The sequence below is a fragment of the Corylus avellana genome, chromosome ca2 (assembly GCF_901000735.1).
Source record: "Corylus avellana chromosome ca2, CavTom2PMs-1.0".
NCBI classification, from domain to species: Eukaryota; Viridiplantae; Streptophyta; class Magnoliopsida; order Fagales; family Betulaceae; genus Corylus; species Corylus avellana.
This window is the reverse complement of record NC_081542.1, coordinates 12,565,192-12,591,279: the sequence shown is the minus strand read 5'-3', so window position 1 is coordinate 12,591,279 and position 26,088 is coordinate 12,565,192. Positions and strand designations below refer to the sequence as shown.

At 34.8% G+C, this 26,088-nt stretch overlaps 2 protein-coding genes across 3 annotated transcripts; one reads left to right on the top strand and one right to left on the bottom strand.

Annotated features, from left to right (window-relative positions):
- Positions 1-2,696: 2,696 nt before the first annotated feature.
- On the bottom strand, positions 2,697-10,621 carry LOC132170496 (probable transmembrane GTPase FZO-like, chloroplastic). Of its 2 annotated transcripts, none has more exons than XM_059581494.1 (11): positions 10,032-10,621; positions 8,742-9,292; positions 8,555-8,623; positions 7,482-7,679; positions 6,711-6,845; positions 6,250-6,336; positions 5,676-6,116; positions 5,401-5,568; positions 4,470-4,700; positions 4,035-4,150; positions 2,697-3,192 (listed from the first exon to the last, which is right to left on the bottom strand). In XM_059581494.1, exons 1-11 carry the CDS (start codon positions 10,522-10,524, stop codon positions 2,910-2,912), a joined length of 2,772 nt encoding a protein of 923 aa, XP_059437477.1. In that variant the 5' UTR covers positions 10,525-10,621; the 3' UTR covers positions 2,697-2,909. The 2 variants fall into 2 exon arrangements, with proteins under 2 accessions (XP_059437477.1, XP_059437478.1); XM_059581495.1 differs by having other exon boundaries at positions 6,711-6,842.
- Positions 10,622-20,935: 10,314 nt separating this feature from the next.
- On the top strand, positions 20,936-24,986 carry LOC132171055 (uncharacterized). Its single transcript, XM_059582261.1, has 5 exons — positions 20,936-21,242; positions 22,523-23,005; positions 23,113-23,196; positions 23,304-23,375; positions 24,614-24,986. Exons 1-5 carry the CDS (start codon positions 21,195-21,197, stop codon positions 24,812-24,814), a joined length of 888 nt encoding a protein of 295 aa, XP_059438244.1. The 5' UTR covers positions 20,936-21,194; the 3' UTR covers positions 24,815-24,986.
- The last annotated feature ends 1,102 nt before the right edge of the window (positions 24,987-26,088 follow it).

Genomic DNA, 26,088 nt, shown 5'->3' with positions numbered 1-26,088 from the left:
TTCGGAATTGGTGTGAACACCTTTGAGGTTTTGTTATTTAAAAAAAAAAAAATTGAGTATTTTAATAATTTTGGCTCACTTCGAGTGATGATATATGTATATGTGTTGTTACCAACCAAAAGAATATATGTATGGTCATTCCATTCTAACCTCTTGTGTGGCGTCTCATGTCGAGAAAAATGAGACGTATTTATTTTTAACGCGCTCTCTCTAAATGGTATGAGGCATTTTGTGGTAAACCTAATAATAAAATCGTGCAGGCTGAAGCTCAAAACGGATAATATCATACTACTTAAAGCAGGCTTTTACACAAACGTGCACTAAGAGTATCTTTATCGTTTGGAAAAATTAATAATAATGAGGTGTAATTCCCCCACCAAAAGAAGCCCTAAGCCATTGAAATGAAAGGGTTATAATTATCCAGCATCTCTCATCCGCAATAAATTCTCTAAATGTCTACCTAAATTTGCTACCTAAAGGCTAAAGCTACATTTTTCTATATTAGATGATGACTTTTCAAATGAATTTTCCATCCGATTATCCATTCTTTTTTACACCACTCAAATATTCTTTCCTTATTGTTTCTTTATTTCTTAACCCAGACAGCAAAGAAAAAGAGGGAAATAAAAATAATAAAGAAAGAGAGATGGGGAGGAAAATAATAAAAAAAAAAAGCACAAAATACTTATCCATTGATGCACATTTGGAAAGCACTTAACTCAAATACAAAATACATTTGATTTAAAGAATCAAAAGGACACATTTTTTAGAACTTTAATTGATTATTTTACATACAAGTCTAAAATTTAAAATACAGGAGCCATTGCTGACGAGTACAAGTAGCTGAGGTGGAAGACATGTTTTAAGAATATGGGAATGTGAACCTCTTTATCTTTTTGTGTTTGGTCTTGTATATGTTGTCAATTCGAGGCCAATTTTGCCATATTTGGAAATAAAGTCATCACGCAATTGAACTGCAACACCAGCCAATGGATCATTTATTCTGTATTAGATGCCGAGACACAATCAAATGGAAAAGCCATTGGGTTAGAAAAAAGTTCACTTGATTTTGTTACAATGTATGAAAATTATCAATTATCAAACAATTTGAAGCTTTTCTAGGAAAATTACATGTTGGTAATGTAGTGCGCAACAATTAATATTACATACTTGTGGTGCTACTAAAAATAGAAGTAGAAGCACTTAATATTCTTATGAGGCTTTAAACCTTGAGCTCATAATAGATAATGCAAATTTGGTGGCTCACAATTTGGACCGATAACATAAATTTCAAGCCACGGCCCCAATCAATCCACAAAAGCTAGTGTGCGAGCGCAATGGCTACTTAGAGAACGCTGGAAATGTGGCGTAAAGAATAACTTCCCTCTAATTTGATCCTACTATCAGCAAGCATGGGATCCAGCGTAGCATAAGATTATGGCCATAACCTACCAATAAGTTGTAATTCGGCGCTACAATTGGACAAGGTCGTACTCCATCAACAGGCGACACCTGACCAAGGCCTTACTTCATCAGTAGACGCCATACATAAGGAGAAGACATGCGATCATTTCAGGTATCATCACATTACAATTCTCTATGCAAACACTATTGCTCTCATTCCTGAAGCAATTTCTACCCTTTACCTTGACAAACCCAAACATTAGAGAGTTCTCCTGCCCGCAATTCTCAACAAGTCTCCGACTATTTTTACTCTTGACAGATCAACTACATCATGAGTTACAAAGGTGGATTACACGTCTAAATTGCAAACTTGATAACCCAAAAAGCTACAAATGCATGTGGCATCACTATTAACTATACATGGAAAAGAATATAACATGCTAGCAGTTGGCAGAGGGAATTATAGTCTCTAAATCGTATTTAGCTGATGTTTTAACAAGTTTTCCATGATACTAAATAGGCACTATTGGAGATGTTGAAACCCAAGCAAAAGTGTCTTTTTAAAAGTGGACTAAAAAAGCTTTTGTAAACAGTTTGTGCTAATTCTTTACATACTGTGTCGGTCTGAATGGAAGAAAGTTGATATTATAGGTATAGCTAGTTTGTAGTGAGCTAAGAAGAATATGTGCCTCTTGTACGCACTCAAGCCCTAACCACCAAATTTGCTTTTACAATCCCCTTTACTTTTGTTTTCATGTTTAGATTGGGCTAACCAAGTAAAAAGTGAGACCCTTACAAACTAAGAAAAATGGCCTCTTGGCTCTTTACTTCTTTCTATCATGTTGTCTCCCCCTGGCCCCAAATGAAACCCTAAAATTAGGTCTAATTAATTATTGGTTATGTCTATTTCTGCTTTAAAACCTTTACTGAGAAAGGTGATGGAATCAGTTTAGGGCTTTAATTGTGCCTTTTGACCAGCTTAGTGCCCCCTTTTCTTTCTTATTTTCTATCCAATTGACACGAAAAAAAGAAATGAGAACTCAAATATGATGATTGATGACGGTGCGGTGAGGCCAATGGCTGTTAAACACATAAATATAATATTAATCCCGTGGCAAACTTTATTGACTTAATGGCACTAGTGTTTATTTACTGTTGTATTGCTATTGGTACCCATTATTATCATCAATATTCTCATTAAGCAATTGCAGGCATATGCTTAGATTTTCTATTTTTGGCACCAAATATATACATTGATTCTCAAAGAGGTACAAAAGGAAAGATGAAAGATGTGAGCAAAGGTCCACTTATATAAATAAAAGAGAACAGAATAAACTTTAGTCTCTGCTGAGTGGAATAATGAAAACTAAATGAGAAATTGTAGCTCTTTTGATACATTGTTGTTATATTCAACAGTTTTTAGCCAAAACAATTCATGAAGTGAAAAGGTAACCTCCTTCAATAACAGGGTGGAAAGCCTCAGATGACAGCAAAATCTTCTGATGTCATGAAACATGAAGATTTTGAATTTCACTCTGTAGTTTTTGCATCTCTTTCTCAACATCGGATAATTCTTGATGAATCTCTAAGAGTTTGTCTAGCCTATGCTGTGCTGCATCTTGGTAGGGCCGGGAGACGATATTTACAAAGTTTTCAACATTATTGATAGCTTCCAAGAGATCCTTCTGCATGGCCTCCTCAAGTTCACTGGCCAAGGCATCTGCAGTCCTTCTCACCTCATCTAGCATCCCTTGCCTACGAGCTGGGAAATTCGAAATTACTAAAAACCTACCAAAGAAACCAAAGGTTTAGTCAGATAAGCAATCTAAGAATGCAAACTATATTTTTAAGGGTGCAATTCTTTTGTAATGATAAAAAACGGTGCCATCAAATATATATACATGACGAAAAGACAACATAAGAGCACTAACGCGCACAAGCAGAGAAAAGTAAAGGGTTTTATGCTTTTGACATCAGGGATATAAATATAAACAGCTAGTTGTACGATATCATTTTTTTTTTTTTAATTATTGAAAGGAAACCCCTCAAGATAAGGCCACTTCGTATACCCACTCCTGAAGGATAAACACCAAACCCATATAATGCATCTCCACCACTCAGATCGGTTAAATCTGGCTTTTGCCAAGGGTGTGGCTCCAAGGTGTTGTTTACAACCAAATGGTTTCGAACCTTGGACCTAAAGTTGATCTAATCCCCCCATCCTCAACCAAAAGCAAGCTACCAAGTAAGCTCTGAGTAATTTGTCTATATGCATGCCTCTTTTCCACATTTCTGTGTAAGTGACGGAGAGAAAGGGAGTGAGAATGAGAGATGCCACTTTCTCTCCTGTCCCTTACCTCAGCCAACCAAATGTTAAGCTAAGAAACCGCATCAACTACCTTGGTTTCGATTTGCAGTTGCAGTAACAGGCCAATCATGATATATGTGAAGTCAAAACAATGTTGTCATAGACATTTTTCTTTCTTCTTGTCGATAATGAATTCATAGATTGAAGGATCTCAATCACGTAAACTACCAATAAATCGGGAAAGTTGGGCTTAAGGGTTTCTGCAATAAGCAAGAATCACACAGAGATGCAGAAAGAAAAGAGTCAGATTGAAGAAGATTACCCGCCAGCAGAACAAAGTCCAAGAGCAAGAAGATCTTCCAAAGTAGTCGGCAATACGGATGTCAGAAGAGAAGCAGACAAACCAGCTGCTCCTAGTCCTCCAAAAGTCCCCAAGAACTGAAATCATTGGGAAAATATTTCACATCAGGCTGATTTCACCATAATCACAATTAAATAAGATAAATTTCAGACACTAGAAAATCTTTATAAGTAACCAAAAAATGACAACCCTTTTGTGACGAAGCTTCAAGGACGAAATTATTACAAAAAGAAGCAGATGCCATCCACTTTCAAGAATAAATTAAAATGGTTTCATTCTGGAGTTAAAAAAAGAAGAATTCAGTAACAGGCACTAACAGCACTACACCACACAATTCCATCTTCTTGCTCAAGAATGATAAATGCTACTCATAATCCTAAAGACTTCTGAACTCACCACTTCACGGATTTCTTGCTCAAACAGTTTGGTTGCAGCACTGACACTAAAGTTCTCTATCACTCTCAAGCTGATTCTGTCTAACTTTTTCAGCGACTCATATGTCTCCAAATGCACCTGAGTATTTGGATAGACATACGAAGGCCATCGTTTTTCGAAAGAATCCTTGTACAGACTCCCTTCGTGAGCATTGCTTGATTGTAGCCACCCGACATATTCTCCAAGTAGTTTCTACATGCCAAGAATATATTACAAACAAACATCAATTCAATGCAGACTAGCTCCATGAAAAACATGATAGTGAAATTAATGAATAGACTTATTGGTAGAGAAAACTAAGCTTTAGTAAATTTCCAAAGTTTAAAGAGCAGTGCTAGAGACCACATTTTTATTCAACAACTATCCAAATGCCAACATGTCAATTCCAACTAATCCTTGAATTTTGTTAGTAAATTTTCAAATTTCAAAGAGTAATGCTAAAAACCACATTTTTATCCAACAACTATCTCAATACCGACATGTCAGTCCCAACCAATCCTTGAATTTTGCTTTTTAACAAGGACTAATTCAAGGTTTGGTTAGGACTACCACATCATCATTATGGGATAGTTGCAGATAAAAATATGATTTCTAGCATTACTCAATTGCAAATGCTCAAAAAGATGCAGCTCCCATTTCAAGGCACTGACATAATGAGAATTATAGGCAGAGAAAAGCAAGCTTTAGTAAATCTCCAAATTGTAAACACTAAAAAGATGCCGCACCCATTTACACATACTGAGATGTACCACAGACAGCAATACTCGCATGATTCTAACACTAAGATTTTAGACCAGTAAAACCAAGTTAATGGTAGAAGATAGCATACAAACAAAGAAATAACATTTTGGGACAAATAACAAACAAAAACAGGTTAAAAATATTAACTTACTTTTGCATCTAAGAGCGCAGGACCTATTATGTCAATTTGAATCCTTGAGGTGGCAGGCATTATGCCAGATTTTTCCCCTTTGAAAACATATGAAGCAACAAGATCAAGATTGGATAGTTGAAGAGTAGCTTCTATAAGCTCCAGAACACGTGATTTTGTAGTATCAATCTGCAATTTCATGCAATATAGTATAGTTCATAAACACAATCTAAAGAAAAAAGTACCACAAAACTGCTTACTGACTCATGAAAGAGTTTAAATTTCTAAAAGCATACCAGGGATAAAGTTTTCCTTCTCCAAGAGATGCTCTCACTTTCCATCTTCACAGCATAGTCTTTTACACTACCAACTATATCATTTACTGAGGCCAAATCCTGCTTGGCATATCTGCAGTCCTCTCGCACAAGAGTTTCACTAGCAGAAAGTAGTCGTTCCGCAATTCCAATGGGTGTTCCAAGTTTCAGCTTAATTCTCTCCACTCCAGTATTCGTTGACCCATCTAAAAAGCTATACAGGAACTTCTCAAGTTTGTAGAAGCTCCTGGTTTTCCAGTGAGAATCAGACATTGATAGCTCTCCATGTTCATTTTCAGTGTCAAAGGAAGCTGAAAGTTTTGCTTCGAGAGCAGATCGGGCAGACACAGGATATAATGTAACATGCTCAGTATTTAGAAACTTCCGAGCATTCGCTTTGATGAATGATATAGCCTCCTCAAGCTGCACCAAATCATGCAAATAGTTAAGGACGTGCAGAAAGGTGATTGAGGAGCTCCAGTAGATTTAATAGGTTCACTAGAGGATCATCTAAGGTAAAATCAACAATCAATACAAACAAAATGCATAACTAAACCTCTTGGTCATTCTGATAGAGATCAGATTTATTCAAAACAAACACCACTCTCTTCTTCCACTGCTGAGTATAACGAAGAAAAGCAACCTGAAAAATAATACCAATAGCAAAATGAAATCAGCTATGTTGATAACACATACCCAGCTAATATATTACTTGCAGGTATAAATAATATGAATTCATGATAAAACACCTTATCTTTAAAGTAAAAATTTATACACAAAAGCAAAGGTCACTATGAAGATAAAACAAAAACAAAGAAAATGATATTTCTAACAGAAATTGGAGGCTTCTCCAGGTGATAGAATACGGTCACAGCCAGACCAGCAAAAATCAATCATACTTGCATACAAAAAGATTATAAGCCAGAGCCTGTGGCATTTAAAATCCATTGTTTTTCATAAAGACAAAAACATTTCAGTAGCAAGTTATACCACATTGACAAGTGCAACTAATCATACCTCGCTTTGAGTTAAAGGACGATCAGCAGATATGACAAAAAGAACCAAATCTGCACGGGGCACAAATTCCTCAGTTAGGCGTTGCTGCCTCTGAAGAATCACATTAGTTCCAGGTGTGTCAACAATGATCATCTGCTTTAGAAAGGGATAAATAAATTAGTTCCACTATGCAACACCATGATAAAAATAAACCAGTATTCAGATCTATTTCCAGGAAGTTAATGCAGTAAGAGCATTCCCAATGGAAGAGCTAAATGTTACTTTTATCTAGAATAGCTCTTCAAATGTTCAAAAAACCTCCCACATTGGATGAACAAAAAATATATGTAAAATAGATATTTGATTAGAAGAGCCAAAAAAAAAGTTAAATGTAGCAGCACTTTTTAAGGGAGCCATTTTACTTTTTAGTGTTTCTCTCTCCTGCTTTATCTTTTTCCCAAATCTTTTCCCACCTATTTTTTAGAAATATAGCTAATCGGATGTGTAGACACTTAAAAATGGCTTAGCTAAAATAGATAAAAGTGAGTTTTGAAGAGCCATTTTACATAAAAATATGGCTCTTCCATTGGGAATGCTCTAAGCAAGACGTGCAGGTGGATTGTTGAATAAGCATATGTTGTGAGTTCTTTGTTTATTCTACATTTTGCTATACTTTATTCAAATGCTTCTCCTCTTCAATGTTCATTGCATCGGGTTAAGATCAAGTCAAAACACTACTCTTATTTTAACTGAAATATTGAAATATGTCAGTAGAAAAATCAACTCACTCACTTCTTTAAGAATTGGAGCAGGGAGGTAGCACATAAATTGGCCATCTGGATGCCTTTCGCAACGTTGTTCGCCACCAGAATCCAATTCAGTATAGCGTAGGAAAGTTATCTCATTAGTCGTAGGAACAACGCCCTCTTTGAGATATCTTCTTCCAAGAAGCGCATTAATAACAGTTGACTTGCCAGAGTTAAATTCACCCTAGCGATAGCAAGAGATATGAAGTTTTCAAGACAACATTAAAGCAACATTCTGATAAACTCTATGGCTTGAATCTTCTAAAGTGAAACATTGATCTTTATATAACTCTTTTCTCAGCTTTAAAAAAAATAAAAAAATAAAAACTCTTTGCTCTTAGTATAAAAGAAGCTTTCTTTAAATGATTAAAAAAATAAATAATAAAAAATTTGAAAGGAAAGAAAGAGCAACAAAAACCAAGCTTATTTTAAGAGATTTTTCAATGTTAATAGCTTTCTGATGAAACATGTGAATATGATGAGACAATAAAACTCTTATATTACACAGACTAAGATGACAATATAATTGCTTCATCTACTAAAATCAGTAAAAGAGATAAATATGCACCAAATAAAACACCAGGCTCAACAAGGAAAGCACATATGCTAGGAAACAAGAAGTGTTGATTAAGCAAATAGCAGAAAGACATGATGACATCTGATTTGATTAAACATATTATCCTAGACAAAGTTGTATGCTAGGACAATATTTGTATGAACCCTTCTAGTCAAGATGAGGTTGCATTGCACCGAGTAGCTTTTAAAGTTTCTACACAAAACGGAATTAATGAAATATGAACCTAAGATTTGTTTAATGGCTTCAATATGAAAAATTAAAAATTAAAAACAAAAAAATGCATTGTAAGCAGTACCACATTAACTCTAGAATGAAAAACTACAGCACTTCTTATACAATCTTATATAAACATGTGGAATAACAAAGTCTGCTTAACTTCAACATTCTTTCAAGTAAAGAGAAAAAGGTTTATATGAAATTTAGAGCTAATACCAATGTATATCCCTGGAACCAGAATTTGTTGAAGGTCAGCACACAATTACCACTATAACCAGTAAAAAGGGCTCATCAATTTGTGAAACTGCATCGACGAGAAGTGAAACCTCCTCCATCTGTCATTGAAAACCAATATTTCTGGTTTCAAAATGGTGTAAACAATAAAAAATTGAATGAAATGTAGAATCATATGAAAAATAACTCAACTACCAAATGTTTTAATTAAATGATCACCAGTGGAGCAGCTTTCTGGATAACATTTATTGCTTCAAGCAACACTGTTCTCTCTGTTTCTATGATTTGTTTTTCTCTGTCTTCCAATTTAACAAAGCCTGCAACTCTTTTTTCCCCATAAACACCGTTATCCATGTTGAATAACTTGAGCTTAATAGAGCTTTCAACTTCATCTTGTGTTCTTTTCATGTAGACGGTGTTAAACAATTTCCTCAAAACATCATCACCAAACAACCCCAAACCTTCCAAAGAGATCACCAAGCCACTAGCACCCAGTTTGAATAAATTTGATGCCTCAGTAAACAACGTGTCCTCTCCACATGAAGGAAATACGACAAAAATTGGTATCTTGACATTCTCAAATACAGACCTCACTGCCACATCAACACGTTTCTCTCCACCGATATCATATATAAGAAAATCAGCACCTTCAGAATTAGATGCATTTAAAGCAGCATTTGCAGTTTGCACATTCTTAGCTACCAAAGGCAGAATAACTGATTCAGACTTGGAATCAATCATCGTGTTTCTTGCCACAATGGCAGGAAGGCCTGTAACAGAAAGGAGAAACACATGACTTAACACATCGTGCAATTCCTAGTAAACAATTAAGATGAAACTGTATGAAATACTGAATACGGATGAGACATATAGGTTAAAAATTAAACTAATGTGGCGCAGGCTCAACTTCAAAATATAATCCAAACATTGTGATTTGCCATGGAGCAAGGTACAAACTCTAACAATAAATTATCCAAGTCAGAAATAGACACTTCAGCCAGGTACCTTTATAATAGTAACAATGCACCCAGTTGGAAAAACAAACAAAAAAAAAAAAAAAAAGAATGGATGAAAACAAGCACAAAAAACATATTATCCTACATTAACAGCATTCTGACTACTCACATTGACCAACCTGGGTGTAGGGGTTATATGACACCCCAATTATTCAGCACTCACGCTTTTATATGTTATCTTTCTAGTTCTTAAATTATCCACATCTTAACAAAATGGGCAGCCTATAACCAATCAGAGGTACAAGCAAAACTTTATTGATCTACTTTCTTCAATGAGATTCCTTACTCAACTCCAATAACATCACTACAACATGCAAAAGTAGATAATGCAGCTCCACAAAACACCTTAACCAACAATGCCCTACCCAAAATTCAAATTTCAAGCTTTTAGCAAGCACAGTTCAACATCATACACTTAAAGAGCATGTGAAACACCAAATACTCTGCCATTCATTACCAATAAAACCAAAACGATATGGAGCATAAAAACAACCTTGATCAGAGAGCACAACCCCACTGGCACCAACAGCGGCCGCGACATCAACGCGCTCGGATATCATCAAATACGCCCGGTCCCGAACCACCGACTTCAACAAGCACGCGGCCTCGTAAAGCCTCCCACCACTGCTTCCTTCACCGCCATTGAGCAGCACAATCCGAACCCACTTGGCCACGGCCTTGTCGATCGAATCCAAAGCGTCTTGGCGGCCCAAGACATCGTTGGGGTCAACCTGGAGGACGAGACCGGGGACTTTGATCTCGGGGCGCTTGTAGCCGCCGGGAAAGAGGGTTCTGGGCTGGGCTTTTCGTGGTTTTTCAGGGTTTTGATTGGGGAACTGATATGGGTTTTGGGAGATTGAGGTAATGGGAAAGTGAGTTCGGCGTGGTGGGGTTCTGAGGCGAGTATATTGCGTGAGGGGGTGAGGGGTCGGGGTGAGAAAAAGGCGAGGGACTTTGGGGGTTTCGACGGAGAGAAGGGGTACCATGGGACTGGAAATGGGTCTCCAACTCACTGTGTGTGGGTGGGTGAGAGAGAGGCCGTGGAGTGTGTGCGTCTGTGTGTGTGTGTGTGTTAGAGAAAGAGTCTTATCTTCAAATACATTATGGGAGTAGTGTTATCTGTAATCTTATCCGTTGCAAGGAAAAACGAGATTGCTGTCAAGGAATTTAAACGACAACGAGGGAAGAAAAAACGCAAGAAAGAGAGGGAGGTAGAGAGAAACTGAGAAACTATATTGTGTTTCCAAAAATAAATAAATAAATGAAAACTTTACTTTAGAGTGTAGACCATTGAACTACTTGAAAAAATTTTAAATTTTAAAAACTCACAATATAACCATGTAAACTTTCAATTTGATTTAATTGACTCTCCTCCGTCAGATTCGGCCGTTAATTCTAACAAAAATAACTAAAAAGATAAAATTACCTTTCGATTTTTTTTTAATTTTTAATTTAAAATTAAGGGTAAATTTAAAATTATGTAAAAAAGTCAAGATTATAAGGTCATTTTATCATTTTTGACGTTAAAATCTGATGGAGGGGATACATTGTATCAAATTAAAAGTTCAAGTGGTGAAATTAAGAGTTTTAAAAATTTGAGAGTCTTCTCAAAAGATGTAGTTCAAAAATCTTAAATGAAGCTTTTAAAAAAAATTAAAAAAAAAAAACGATTTGAAGCACAATTGCGATAACAACACTAATGGGTTCTTTATATTTAGTTTTTCTCTAAAAATCCAACAAAATTCATGAAGATATTCATTTAACAAGTTCTCTTCTCTACGTTATATTTAACTCTTGTCGTAGATGTTCCTTATATTCTAAGAGTCAAAAGGGTAAAGTTATATAATATTTTAAGCTTATTTTTTACTCTCGTCTCTTTTGATTGGTTTAAAACTAATAAAATAATAATATTTCACTAAAGTAAAGAAATATAGAGAGTTTGATGTTTGACTTATTTTAAAAGTGGTTCTCTAAATTTAATAAAGTTAATTTTTTTTCATTAAATTTAGCTTTTATTTGAATAGTCCTTTAGGGAGGGTTTTTTGGGGTTTGTGGGATGGAAAAAATAACACCCCCAAATAGGTGAGGACACCACCCCGTCACCAATGACCGATAGGCAGAAGAGTTTTTCGATTTCCAACAATGTCGATTCGGCAGAGCGAACACCGTTTAAAAAAATTGGTATTTCAACTCGAACTAACCCAACATTGTATACTTAATTAGTTAAAACGCCATCATTTTATCAGCCAAAAGTAACGTCGTTTTGAGATATATATATATATGTATATCTCGAAGTTTTTCAACTCTAATTATCTGCCTCTCACTCTTAGCTCTGCCTCTCAACTCTCTCGACTCTCACTCTCAATGTTTACTGAGCTCAGGCTCAGCCACCGGCCAACCCACGACGATGACCTCTACCCCCTCTGAGTCTCAATCACCCTTACTCTCTTGGACTCACTCAACGGTGACACAAGCAGCCCTCTCTCTCACTCTCAGTGCTCAACCATTTGCCCAGCACACATGACAGCTTCAGCCACACTCACTCTTCTCAAGTCTCAGTCACTGACTCACTTAGCCTCGTGTATAATTTTTATTTTTTTGTTCTTTTCATTTAATCTCACTCAACCCAAACTCTCACCTCTACCTCTCACAGGCTGGCCCAATAGTTTTTAGGGCCTTAGGTAAAACTTTTAAATGGAGTTTTATTTTTTAAAATATTTAAATATTAATTAAATAATATTTATTTTAATATTATTGTTATTATATTTTTATTTAAAAATTATTATTCTCCCAAAAATACTATATCTAAATCTTTTGAATAAACTAATCATTTTCTATTATACTTCTTCCCATTTGATAATTTCCGTATATAATATGTACTAAAAAAATGCTAAGAGTTCTCATCTTTTGAAAAATCTATATTATTATCTTATTGAACCCATTTTCTACTAATAAATCCCTTAATTTTGTATCAATATTTTTCTATTGGCCTGTGTCATAAATATTTGTAACAATAAAGTTTTTTTTTTTTTTCCTATTCAAATAAGGAAAGGTATAGAGTTAGATACTATTCAAATATTTATACCAATAGACTTAGATATATCAATAGTATTTTCATTATCTTCTAATTCTTTTTGATGAATTTCTTGTTCATTTACAAGTTTTTCACCTAAATTATCCTCTATATTTTGTTTATTGCTAATAACAAATTTATTTAGAGCTCCTCTTTGAGATTTAATCAGTTTTTCTACTTTGTTTTTATTATTATTATTATTATTTTTAAGTTTTTCATATCCAGATTTTTTGGTAGAAATATTTGATTAAAAAAATTAGAAAATTAAACAAACACGATTTATATATATATAAAAAATAGAACAATAAAATTGAGTTGTGGTTTTATTGTTCTATTTTTTACAGTACAGCCAAGGAAGCATGTTGTAGACCTTGTGAGTTGTGGTCGTTGTGCAGCAAAAGCATGCTGAGGGCCTCAATATTATAAAAAATAAAATTATTTTTTTAAAGCATGTTGAGGGGCTTTAAGAAAGCATGTTAAGGACCTCATTATTACAAACAAATAACATATATATTTTTTAAAACATGTTGAAGGCCTTATGGCCGTTCTGCAGAAAGCATGCTAGGACTTCCATATTATAAAAAAAATAATAATATTTTTTTAAAGCACATCGAAGGCCTTAAGAAAGCATGTTAAGGGCTTTGATATTATAAACAAATAATAATATATTTTTTTAAGCATGTTGAGGGTCTTAAATTTTTATGCAATTTTTTTTTTTTGTCTTAGAAAAAAAAAATAGAGCTTTTGAAATCGGAGCTCTAGGCGCCGGCCTAACTCGCTTAACAGTGGAGCCGACCCTGGCCTCTCACTCTCAGTTTTCACTCATTCACGCAACGCATGCAGCTCTCTCTCTCTCTCTCTCACTCACTCTTAGTGCTTATTAATGAGCTCAGCCACCACACATGATAACCTCAACCCCCCTCTCAGAGTCTTAGCTACTCTTCCTGTAACGCCCCAACCATCTATATCAACCATCTCAAAACCTGAAAAAGGGGAAGAAAGTAAGGGGTAAGCAAAAGGCTCAATTAAGTAATATTCCCAACCGACTTAAAACGGTTGGTTTGAGAAAGACATTTAACAATATATGAGTAAGATCAATCGGCTGTGAATCACGAGGTAACTCAATCGGCTGTGGACTACGCCTAATAAAGCAGAGGTTACTAATTTGAATCTCCCGTCTTCCTTTCCTTGTGTGGACATATCAAAAAAAAAAAAGAAAAAAAAAAAGATCAATCCGCATAAAACGTGTAAATGTGTAATCATGGAATTAAAACTTAAACTTTCAGTCGAGGTTAGGACTAGTTGAAATAAAGTAACATTAAGATAGAAGCCGTGAATTGAGCATGTGAATTGAAAATAATAATAATAATAATAATAATAATAATAAATAAATAAATAAACTACCAGATTAAACTCCATTTTGTCCACTCAATACTTTTTTCCTTGTCTTATTTAATAAAACATATGTTTAGAAATATTTTATAAATCGATCTCTTTCATCAAACTCAACATAAAGATGTGATGCTTAAACGAGTAAAAACTTTTTTTTTTTCACTTGTTATTCATAGCTTTGTTTTTGGAAAAGAGGGAAGTGTTCTTGGAAGGTTGCTTATTGAGGTAACCAAAGTATTCTCTCTTTGTGTTTTGTTAGGTTGGATATGTTAGCTTCTTGTTTTATAATAGCTTAGTTGTTAAAATTTAGGAGTTTTAAGCTTTAATATCGTTTTAAGTTTTCCTTTCCGTTTTGGTTTAATCTTGTTATTTAGAGACGTTGTTTTGGTTGAAAGGTGTTAGAAAACCTTTTTATGGCCTTAAGACTAGTCGGAAAGGCTCGGGAAGCATTTGGACTAAATCAGGTTCTACCTGAACCTCAATGGCCGAACTCTCGCCCATTAGGGACGAGTGCTCGACCAGAGACGTTCAGATGAATGCCTTTTTGGCCGAACACCCTATGACCTTCATTTCCGAGTCTTATATTTGTTTTAGTTGAACTTAGGAGTAATGAGAGGTTTTTCATTGATTTAGAGAACCCGGAACATTTGAAGGAATACTCGAAGAACTTGTTCGACCCATATGAGTTTTAACTCACATAATGCTCGCCATTTATTTTCTGCATTGCACGACTATTTTGTGTACCAAAACATGCATATTTACAATTATCATGATATACACTTTATTGCACCGTGAACTCTATCATTTGTAAAAATGTGTTACTTAATAAGATAATGACGTTGAGATTTGTAAAAGCATGCATGTAAAATACAAACAAAATTAATTGCATCGTATGACATGGTACACCAATACGTGCGAGATAATGGTCATGGGCTTACTATACATGTTAACTTTATGGTCAAATGTGTGTGTGATATATGAGTCTTGGATCCAATAGTTGTTTCGTGACTGGCGCAGCTTTAACGGGCAGTCACTACAGGGCGTACATCATTAGTAGCGTGGGCTACCTGAGGTCAAACTCGGTCGAGCTGCTAGTGTTATGGGCGGTAGCGTATAATGGTTGGGGTACCTGCATTGTATTACAAGTCCCTCGGGATAGTGTTAACCTTGCTGAGAATGATTAATATCTCAGGTAGACCATAATGTACTATCACTATTTCTCATGATTATAAGTATGTATTATATCTATATTGCATTCATGGATTATTGGCATACTCAAGTTGTTGCATACTTTACCAAACAACATGGATATTATATGTATTATCTCTAACTAAGTCTTTGGACTTACCCTCATTTATTTTTCTCCCCTTCCATTACGTATAAATTATGCGGTTTAGCTAGCATAGAGGAGGGTACCTTCGGACCGGATCATGGTAGTTGTTCAAGACATGATTCAGGTCATTTTTTAAGACTTGGACCCGGTTTGGCTAAAATCCATATAGGATACTAGAGGGACCACTCGAGCAAAGATATAGAGATCGTAATTATGTTAGCACTTCTCAAAATTATACGTTGATCTTGCTATCTTATTTTCAGACAATGATTTGGAGTTGTAATATGTTATTTTGATGATTAGTTTTTGACCATACATTTGATGACTTATTTATGGTATGATGTTTTATCTCTGCTCTGGTGATTATACTTGTAGAATTTAGTTATTGCTTTCTATTCCTATAGTTTAAAGTCTTTCGATGTATTCTCTTGTTTAGGAGAGATAATGATCTTTAAATTTTGTCACGTGAGGGATGTAGGCTAGGAGACAAACCATGAAATCAATTAATTTTCACAGAGCGTTACACAAACGCCACCGCCATAATCCACCCGAGAGAGACTGAGAGCCACCGCCGGAATCCATGGTCAAGCTGTGACCCACGGAATCCGCCGTTGGTTAGGCTGTGACCCAGCGTGGGTCTCTGGTTGTGACCTTGGTTCACGGCTAGACCCACGACTGGGTCAGGCTGTGAACCAACGTGGGTCAAGGCCAGACCCACGATGGGTCTCTGGCCGAGACTCGCGTGCCTGTGTCACCAGCATCATCTACCTCTATCTCTCTCTCGAGTGGATTCTGGCGGTTGTGTTTGGCTAGAGGGGTGGGGTAGCTTACGTGTTGGTGGGTTAGAAAGAGATTTAATAAGGTGTTTTAGTCTTAGTGTATTTTGGTGTTTTTAAGTGAGGTGTCAAATTTTGATTGGAGGCTGAAAAATGGGTAGTGGTTTTTCCTAACCACCTTTAAAAGTGGTTAGCAGTTAGTACGATTAGCGATTAGAGGTTAGTGCGGTTAGCAGCCTTTTCAACCCTAATTAATAATAGCACTCCAAGTTAATTATTAGTTAATTAATTTGGAGCATTACAAAAATAGCACCCTTTTTATTTTTTTATGGCATTATAAAAATAGCACCTTTAATCATGCTCATGCATGAAGGTTTGTGGGCGTTACATATGTATATTGATTGTGAGTATAGAAATTGAACATACTGAACAACAAAAAAAGAAGAAGAGAATTTTGTATGTTTAAAAAAATAATGAAAAAAGCTCATAAAAAATATAAATTACAATTGTAGTATAAAGGCTTTTTTTTTTAACAAAAAAAAAAAAAAAAGGATGATTATAGTATAATTTCATTTACCATCCTATTGCATTGTATTAAACAGTGAAATACACATTAAGTGTTATATTCAAGTATTACAACAAAACTAATGAATGAAATAGCTATTATAGAAGATCACAAGCGGAATTGCTTCTCTTCTTTGAAATATACTCTCTTCTCTCTCCTTATATTAGCCTAGTCGTCCAAGCTTGGAAGAAGGGAAACTAAAAGCTCCTCCTCCTCCTCTTCCTCCTCCTCCTCATTTTTACAGCTTTTGGCTTCATTTCTTATGAAGTTTCTCTCTTCACGAGATAACTCTTTTATCTATAGTCTTCCCTAAATCTATCTATCATCTTTGATGATTTATCCTCGATCCTCATGAAACAGTAGCCGCAATCTACTTCACTTGCCATCCGCATCATTCTCCTCATGGATCGCTGGCTGGATCTGTGTAGTTTCAAAGATCAACTTTTTCAAAGCTAGATCTCATTTTCTCCACTAGTCTCAACCTGGAACGCGCCTCTCCACCAACCTCACTGGCGTCCCAGCTCCCTAGCATAGCTTTTCACTCCAAGCAGATTCCTCTTGATGCCTTCCTCCATCACAACTGTTGTTTTTTGAGTTTTTCCTGTTAATTTTATATGTTTTTCTGTAGAGCTTTGTTGAACTTGATCTAGTTGGACTTTGGACTCTTTATCTATGAAGTTAATCTTTTTTTCACCTTTCTGGTCTCCTTCCAGTTTTTTGAGGTACTAGTAAAATGTCTAGATGTGGTTTGTAAAAATAACCCAAACCAGTTGTGTTTCAGACTCACTGTCTATGAAGGGAACCATTTTTCCTTTGTTCATTTTCATCTAAATCTCCACAATTTCTTTGGAAGCTTGTTTAGATGTAATATAGGGGTATTCTAAATCTCCAGATGGTAGTACCCATTATAGTGTGCCGCACCTTTCATCGGCTGCATTTGCAAGTGACTTTTACTTTTTTGATTTCTTTTCAGTTCATTGAGGTGCTAGTGGTATGTCTGGATTGAGTTTTTATGTTTAAGCTTGTATTATTTTCATGTCTAAGCTATCAAAGTTTGTTTTGTAACTTCCTTTGATTTTTATGAATGAAAAATTGTTAAAAAATAATAAATAAAAAATGCAATTATTTTTTTTTAAAAAAAAAATTAATAATAACTATTCTTTTTTCTAATGAAACAATAATTTGGCAGCATGCGCAATACAAACCAAAAACAAAAGAGAAAAAGATATCATCTGTTAGTGGCCCACTTGAATTGTAGAAATCAATGTTTAGGGCCCAATTTATAGCCCAGTAGACGGTGATGATACAGGCCGGCCCACATAGCAGATATGGATTTAATATTGTCGATTCGTGTTGGGTCTGCTTGATCTTTAACCAGTTTAACCAAATCCGGTCCATGCCCACTTGAAGTGAACTATTATTTTTCCAATGCACGAAAACAACATATATAATACTTGTACGACGCCCCTAAATGCCATAATAATTTTTAGTCCGGCCATGGCAACAAGTACCCTGTTAGAGCATTCCCAGCAGCTACCTGGTCATATTTCCTAAGTTTAAGGATTCAAACTACTTTTTACTTTCCTGTGTCAATTTACACCCCAATAGCTTTCTTAAATGCTTCCATGTACCATTAAAATATATATTTTTTTTTATTTTACTTTTTTTATATTTTATTCCTATAATTTATACTTTTTCTCTCTCCCTCATATTTTCTTCTTATTTCTTCCGGTAGTAGCCATTTCTTCTTCCCTGTGATTTTGCCCTTTTCTTCTCAAATGGTTCAAGTTTGTGGCTTCTATTTCTTCTCCGATTTGCGTCTACGATTTCTTCTCCGAATTCTTCTCCGATCTGCAATTTCTTCTCCGATTTGCGTCAAGTTTGAGGACTCTGAGCGGTACATTTATGGATGGAAATCTGATCGTAAACAAGGACGAGGTTCAAATCGTCTCTCAGACTGAAGGTGAAGCAGTAAGATTTTATGGTTTCAATCTCTGATTTGCGATTTGCAATTTCTCCTCTGAAACCTCAAGAAATCCTCCACCTTCTTTGATGTTGTTGCTGGCCATTGGAAATAACTTGACAAAATCAAAGGTCTCTTGAGATTAAGCTTGCAAAGTGGGTCAGGGAAGGCCTCTCTTCTCCTTCTGCGTTTGCTTGAACGAAGAAGAAGAAAAAATGTTGGGGGAAAGAAGGGGAAGATGAAGGGAGGAGAGAGGAGAGAGAGAGCATCAGTTTTATCAATATAATAATCATATGGATCGCTACACTTGAACCCAAAACATTGGGTTCAACTGTAGCAGCTGATGGTTTAAGAAACCATATAAAGAATCTGTTGTGGAACGTTTTTTACGATTTTTTGGATATATTCCTTAAACATAAGGAACATACCCCCTTATAAGGAGTCTGCTAGGAATGCTCTAACCTGTATCTACCGACCATTAAACGCACCAAAAGTTTTCTTAAAAAAGTCAATTGGTCAACCCAAGCTGACACAGGAATTTGAAGCTTGGTTTGCTAATATACCATTTAAAAGGTACTTTTTGTATTTGAAGGTCGGTTTGGAATTACGACTTTAATATATGCAATTTTAAAAATTATGTTTTTAAAAGTACTATTTTTGAAAATTGTAAAAGCGTATTGTAAAATATGTTAAAAAATATTTGTTATTCGAAAATTGTGATTTTGGTTTAAATTCGTGTTTTTTCAAATAAGCACTTATAGCTTGCTTATAGAAATCACTTTTTTTTTTTTTTTTTTTTTTCTCTATTTTCTATTTTCTATTTTAAATTAAGTGCTTTTTAAATCGCAATGCTAAACGTCTTAAGTTTTGGCAGGTTTTGCGATATTTTTTAAAAACGTAGATTATTTTTATGAAATCGCAATTCTAAATACACCCTTAATGTTAGGGATAACTTCACCTTTGAACTACTAACGCATTTTGAAAAGATTTCCAATTTTAAAAACTATCAATTTCATCCATAAATTTTCAACTTAATGCAATTGACCCCTCCGTCAATTTTTGCTTTTAAACTCTAATGGAAACCACTAAAAAGACCAAATTACCCTTCAATTTTTATTTTTATTTTTTTTAATTTTCAATTTAAAATTAAGAGTAAATTTGAAATTTTGTAAAATTTTCAAGTATATAAAGGTCATTTCATTACTTTTGACGTGCAAAAACTAAACAGAGGTAAATTGTATCAAACTGGAAGTTTAGATGGTGAAATTGAGAAGTTTTGAAATTTGAGTCTTTTCAAATTGTGTTGTAGTTCAAAGGTCCTTTGTGAAGTTTCTCTTTAATGTTAAGTTGGTTTTTAGTCCTTCAAAGCAAAAAACAATTCTAACAAATATTTACAAAGGAGCCCGAAATACTTTAATAAAGACCCTTAATTTTTTTGTAAATTAAAAAAAGTATGTATTATTATTAGGGTTAAATTTCTTATTGTCCCCTGTGATTTAATTTTTTGCCCCCTAGAATTTACTTTTTATCATAGGAGGTACCTCTGGTTTGCCTAAAGTCGGAGATGGTACTTTCGTCCAAAATTTGACGAAATGCCACGTCAACACCAGTAAACATGTGTCCCTATAATTAATTTAAAAATAATAATTTTTTTAAAAAGATTAAAAACATTAAAAATTATATTTAATTAATTAAAAAAAAAAGTTTGAGGTGGTCGTAGACACCTGTTGGCCATGGGGATGGCCTGGCCACCCCTATCTGCCTGGAAGCCACCTCCCAAGGAGTCAAAGGGTATGGCCAAAACCATCCCCAAACCCAATCCGTAGGGGTGGCGTTTGGCTCCTTGCGGGGTGACGAGGCCGTGTGGGCTCGCCACCCCCATTTTGGCCAGATGGGGGTGGCCTGGGCCAAGTAGGGTGGCCAGACACCCTCAAACCTTTTTTTTAAAAAATAATTTAATTTAATTTGTAATGTTTTTAATTTTTTATAATTATTATTTTTTAAATTAACTATAGGGATACGTGTGAGGTACTATTTTCAACTTTAAGCAAATCAAAAGTACCTCTTGTGTAAAAAAATATAAACCTTAAAAAACAAAAGACAAAGAAAAAAAGAAAAAGAAAAATGGAGTTAAACCCATTGATATTTAACCCTTATTATGCCTCCCATCTTTCGATGAACCAACCTGAAGCTGAAAGTACTTCTCATTTTAATGAAGAGCAACACTGCCAACACATTGAGTCATTGACGGTCGAGATCAAAAGAAACTGTACGGGCATTGGGCACTTGACCAAGGCGGACTCACTTCCCGAGACACTCCCGGACTGATATCTGATACCGAATCCCCACGTTTTATTTTGTAAATGACGTAACTACCCATGCGTCTCTGCAAAAGCCAGTTTTTATGTTTTTGTGTTTTTTGTTTTCGGTTTTCTGCAAGGAAGGAGGGTTTAAACTTTAAAGCTCAAAACTTTGAAACGAAAACGGTGGTTTTTTTATTTTGGTCTCTCTGACGGTTTCGTCTCTTTGAAAAAAAAAAAAAAAAAGGGAGAAAATGGGTAAGAAGGCCAAAGCTGCAAAGATTGGAAAGAAGGTTCAAATGGTATAAATACCCTTTCAATATGATCATAGTTGATTCTGTTTGTTGCTTTGAAAACTTTCTTTTATGCTTATATTTTAAAGCCCTTTTGTATTTTTGAGTATCATATTGGTTCATTTGTTCTTTCTTCTTTTATGTTGCTCTGATAATTATTCTTATGCCAATGGCTTACTTCTTATTTTCTTTTAGTTTAATCTTTTGTTGGTTTCTGTGTAGCATTTCTGTGTTAATTTAGTATTATTTGAGATCTGCATGTTACTTTTAAGGGCACTGTATTTAGTCTTTTAATAAATAGAGAGTCGAAGATGGAGAAGGGGTTTTGAGAACTACAGAGGAAGGGTGAGGTTTCTGAGTTGTCTTTGTTCGGAATCATATATTTTGGTTATACAGGCCTTTGACTTTAAAAAAATAGGTTTTTTTTTTTTTTTTGGGGGGGGGGGTTTCGTAATCTTTTGTATTCATCTTGTCGATGGCCTTTTGCTTTTGGGGTTTATTTTGTTTGTAAGCATCTCAAACTACGCGGGTGGTTTTTTTTTTTTTTTTAAATAAAAAATAAAAAAACAATGGAAGTTCAGGTTTAATTTTTTATCATTGAAAGGAGCATGATAATGGTATGATTTTAAGAATGTTTTTGATAATCCAAGGAGAATGAAAGTACCTCCCAAAGGAATAATTATTTGTCAAAAATGGACGACATCCTGGCTAGTTTTAGATGAACAATGATTTTTCTTTTTTGGATGACTAGATGAATGGCTTTTCTACTTGCCAACTTTCTGGTATTCTCAGTTGTAATCTTGGTAATATCAGCTCTTGTCGTGAAATATGAAGACCTTGTTGTTTATTGATGGTTTAGGTTGTGATTGCTGAACAAAGATAAGGGCTTGGACTTGAACAAAGATGTCCATATTCAAAATTGGCACAGTTCATTAAGTTTTGTTGTATTACAGCTGCATAAGCTGTGTTAATTCAGCAGTTTTGAGTTTTATTTGCAGTTTCCCTTCTTTATTGTTAAAGTTTTAATTAAGTGATTAGATTCATTATTTCTCAATAACTTAAGTGTTTGGGATAGGTGGCGGTTTATCATCCTGCCATAATACCATGATAAATTACTACTTGTCCCAAAATCTTAGTTGATGGAAAGGATAAGTGTAATTACTTAAAAAAATTATAGCACATCTCTGATGCCATTACTTGTCGTATAAGGGACTATTGTTGTCTGGGAAGTTTGGGAATATAGATTGTGGAATTTTACTTCATTATTAATTAGTCTTTATGTTTGTTAGTCAAAGCTTGAAAACAAAACTCAATCATTGGAAAAAGTGGAATCACAGCCTGGACACACAAATCCTTCCCCGGAGAGAGTGGAAAATCAACCTAAAAGTGTGAATCCTTCATTGGGAAGTGTGGAATTGCAGCCTGAAACCATAAGCCCTTCCTTGGTGAGAGCAAATACACGGTCTAAACAGCAAGCAGAGTCTGTCAAACCATCAAATCCAAAGAAGAGAATGAGACACTGCATTGGTGTTAGGCGATCAGATCGTATAAAAGGAACCGTTACGCCTGCTCAAAACCATGACATCGAGCCTATGATTGAAGAGATAACCCTAAGCGAAAGTGAGAAAGAGGATGATGACCACCCTGCTCAGAGTGAGCAAAATCTGCCTGAGTCAGCAACCTTGAGTGAAAAGAACATGGAAGAAAAAATTAACTATATTGTACAACGATTGGAAGAACAAGAAACGGCCATGGAAGCATTGAAGTGCGAGGTACTCGATAATTTTGTTGAAATTGTAAATTGTAAATTTGTCACTGCACTTGTATCTTTCTGGTTATTTGACTTCTGCAAATGGAATTGTCAATGATGTCAAAGCAGGTAACCAAGAAGTCTTTCTTGAGTGGAGGTCCATCTAGGGTAGATATCAGATACAAGAACTTGTACATCAATTCCCAACAGAAGGTTTTGGTTATATGTGACCTTATAAAGTATCTGTACTTTGTTTTTATATAATTATTTGTTATTTCATTTTCTCCCCTTATTTTTTTTCTTTCTTTTTCTATATGCAGGTTGAGTCCTTAACAGAAGAAAATAAACAACTTGCAATGAAGCTGGAAACTGCTCTTTGCAAAGTTGAAGCTGTATGTCTCAGTGATCCTCTTTATATCACATTTTTTGTTTCTTAGCTTGTCAACTATGTTGCTTTGTCTTCTTGTTACAAATATTGTTGTATAGTTGCTTCTCATTGGTGTACTTGGTTACTCTGTTGTGAATATAAGCATGAACCAGCAGCCAGTTACTATGACCAGATAACGCATTTATGTTCTTAACAAGTGAAATAAGAATTGTTAAAATTTGTCTTTTTCTTACTTCAACCTTTTGATTGTTCTGGTGGTGAGCACTACTAGAGTGGTCCCTGGAATGAATTAATATAAATCTTGCTTGTAGACATATGGAGAATATTAGTATGTTTGAATATAAACTAAATAATTAAATTCACATCTTCCTATCAGCTTAAGTTTTTGGGATAAGTAGTGATTTAATATGTATCTGAATAAAAGTTTTGAGTTTGAACTTTGTCTCCGTCATTTATTTCCCATTTTTATTATATTTCACGTGTTGGACCTCACATAGTAAGGAAGAGTTTGAGCCTACCTATGAAGAGTCTTATAATATAATTTAAATGATTAAATTTATCTCTTCCTATCAGCTTAAGCTTTTGAGATACATGATGATTTAACATAATATTGGTGATTTGATAGTTTATTCTTCATGTCATTGTCTTCTACACATTCTGTTATGGGCTTTACCTATGGATTTAAATGCATATAGATGGCCTTGAAATATAATAGCAATATAAAAGAATAAAAGCTTTCCAGTTATGGAAGCTCATAAAGTTGATCGGGATTTAGTTGGTTTACTTTTTTTCCTACCTAAACTTCTGCATATCAAGTATGGACATGTATGGAAATTACCATATGGAGAAGAAGATCTATTGTATATAGTCTTCTCCATATGGAAATTTACCATATAGCTTAGAAAGTTTTTTTTTTTTTTAAAAAAAAAGAATTATTTTCAGGTGTTCTTGGATTTAGGGTTTTTAAGAACTACCTTAAAGTTCAATTCCCATATCAACAATAACCGATGCATATGACTTGAATGTGGGCATAATTTGGTTCATGCCTTGTTGGGTTTGTAGCGGCGTTTCTTTTTGTGATAGACAACGATAAAGATGTTCTATGTGCTACTTGTTAAGTTTTTCATGGTAAAATGTACTATCAGGCATTAGCATTAAAAGGGATGATCCTTTCATTATATATCTACTAATGATTTGACATTTTTTCCTTTCTTTTTTTTCTTCTTCTTTGTTTGCTTGTAGTATCAGAATGGCAATCATGTTTTCTCTGACATGATGGAGAAATTGAAGGATGTCATCTTAATCTCAAATCTGACAAAAGCTACTGAAACGGCAGTTAATTTTTCATCTCAAGCATTACGCAATACTTCTTCACCAGATGATGTTCTTGGATCCAACGGTTCTGCAGCAAAGAGAAAGAAAACCCCAGTCATCCGAAAGTGAACTGAACTGAAACTTGCTGTAAAATGTGGGTGGTTTTGCTAATCTTTGGAGCCAAATACTTGTGCTTGAATTTAGGGCTGTCTTGTTTCATCATCACATGTTTTAAGTATTTTGGATAAACTTGTCACATATTATGTGTAGATGGATGGTACTAATTTGTTTTCAGCTTCAACTGTAGGTGTAGGTGTTTATGATGTTGAAGTACTTTGGAGCATATTTTGTTTTTGTTACTTCAAGATCATATTAACATTGTTGATCTCTAGAATACTATAGGCAACTACCTGGTCTGTGATCAAATCATCAAATGGTTTCTTTAAGTTTTACCAATTACGTCCATTTTGTTAATGTCCCTGCCATGAATTACCGAATTAGAAGCTGACACGTCAAAATAGCGCATTCAACATGTTTACTCAATAACTGAACTTGTTGGCATGCCACATCATCATTGAGGTTAAAAAATTGGAAGTTTTACAGCAAAACCGCCCAAAACAGTGCATTCCACTTGGGCCCTTAGGTCCTCAATCCTCTTTGTCTTTGATTTCCTTAGAAAAACAGTTCTTTTTACGACACCTTTTGCCGCCACCACTGCTCACTGAGTATAAGTCCATTTCAAAATGAGTAATGTGTAATGTTATAGATATGTTATTTAGTATTCTTAACTAATATGACATGCTCAATTTAATCTTAGATCAATCATAATTGAAAGGAAAAAAATAAAAAATAAAATTCAAGGATGGATTAAGCATGCCACATCAAGAGAAATAATATTAAAGAGTTTATCTCTTAGCCTCTTATTACCTTAAAGGCTATATGGCTAGGTCTTAATAACGGGGTAGAGGATAATGGGGTAATGGATAAACTAATCTTTCAAAAGACATCAATTTCTTGTCTAAAGGGTTTCAAATGTATTGTTGGATTGTGATTATGGGAGCTGGTATCGTTTACAAATTCAAATGTAAAATACACAATCTTGTATTTGAGTTTGAGTTGAAAATCTCTTATCTGCAACGTTATCATGCTTTGAAATGTGCTCTTGGTTGGTCCTATCAGAAGATGTCTCAATCCTGTCCACCTGTAGGCCCAGAAATACAGTTGTGCAAGGACCAGTTTTTGAAAAAAAAATTTATGGACATGAACAAGGGGTTGTTTGGCAAACAAAGTTCCAGCTTGTACCGCTTCTCTGGAACAAAGATAAGCAGATTTTTAAGGTATAATAATAATAATAATAATAATAAATAGAGCTACTAAATAACTAGGTAAAGTTCATATTCATT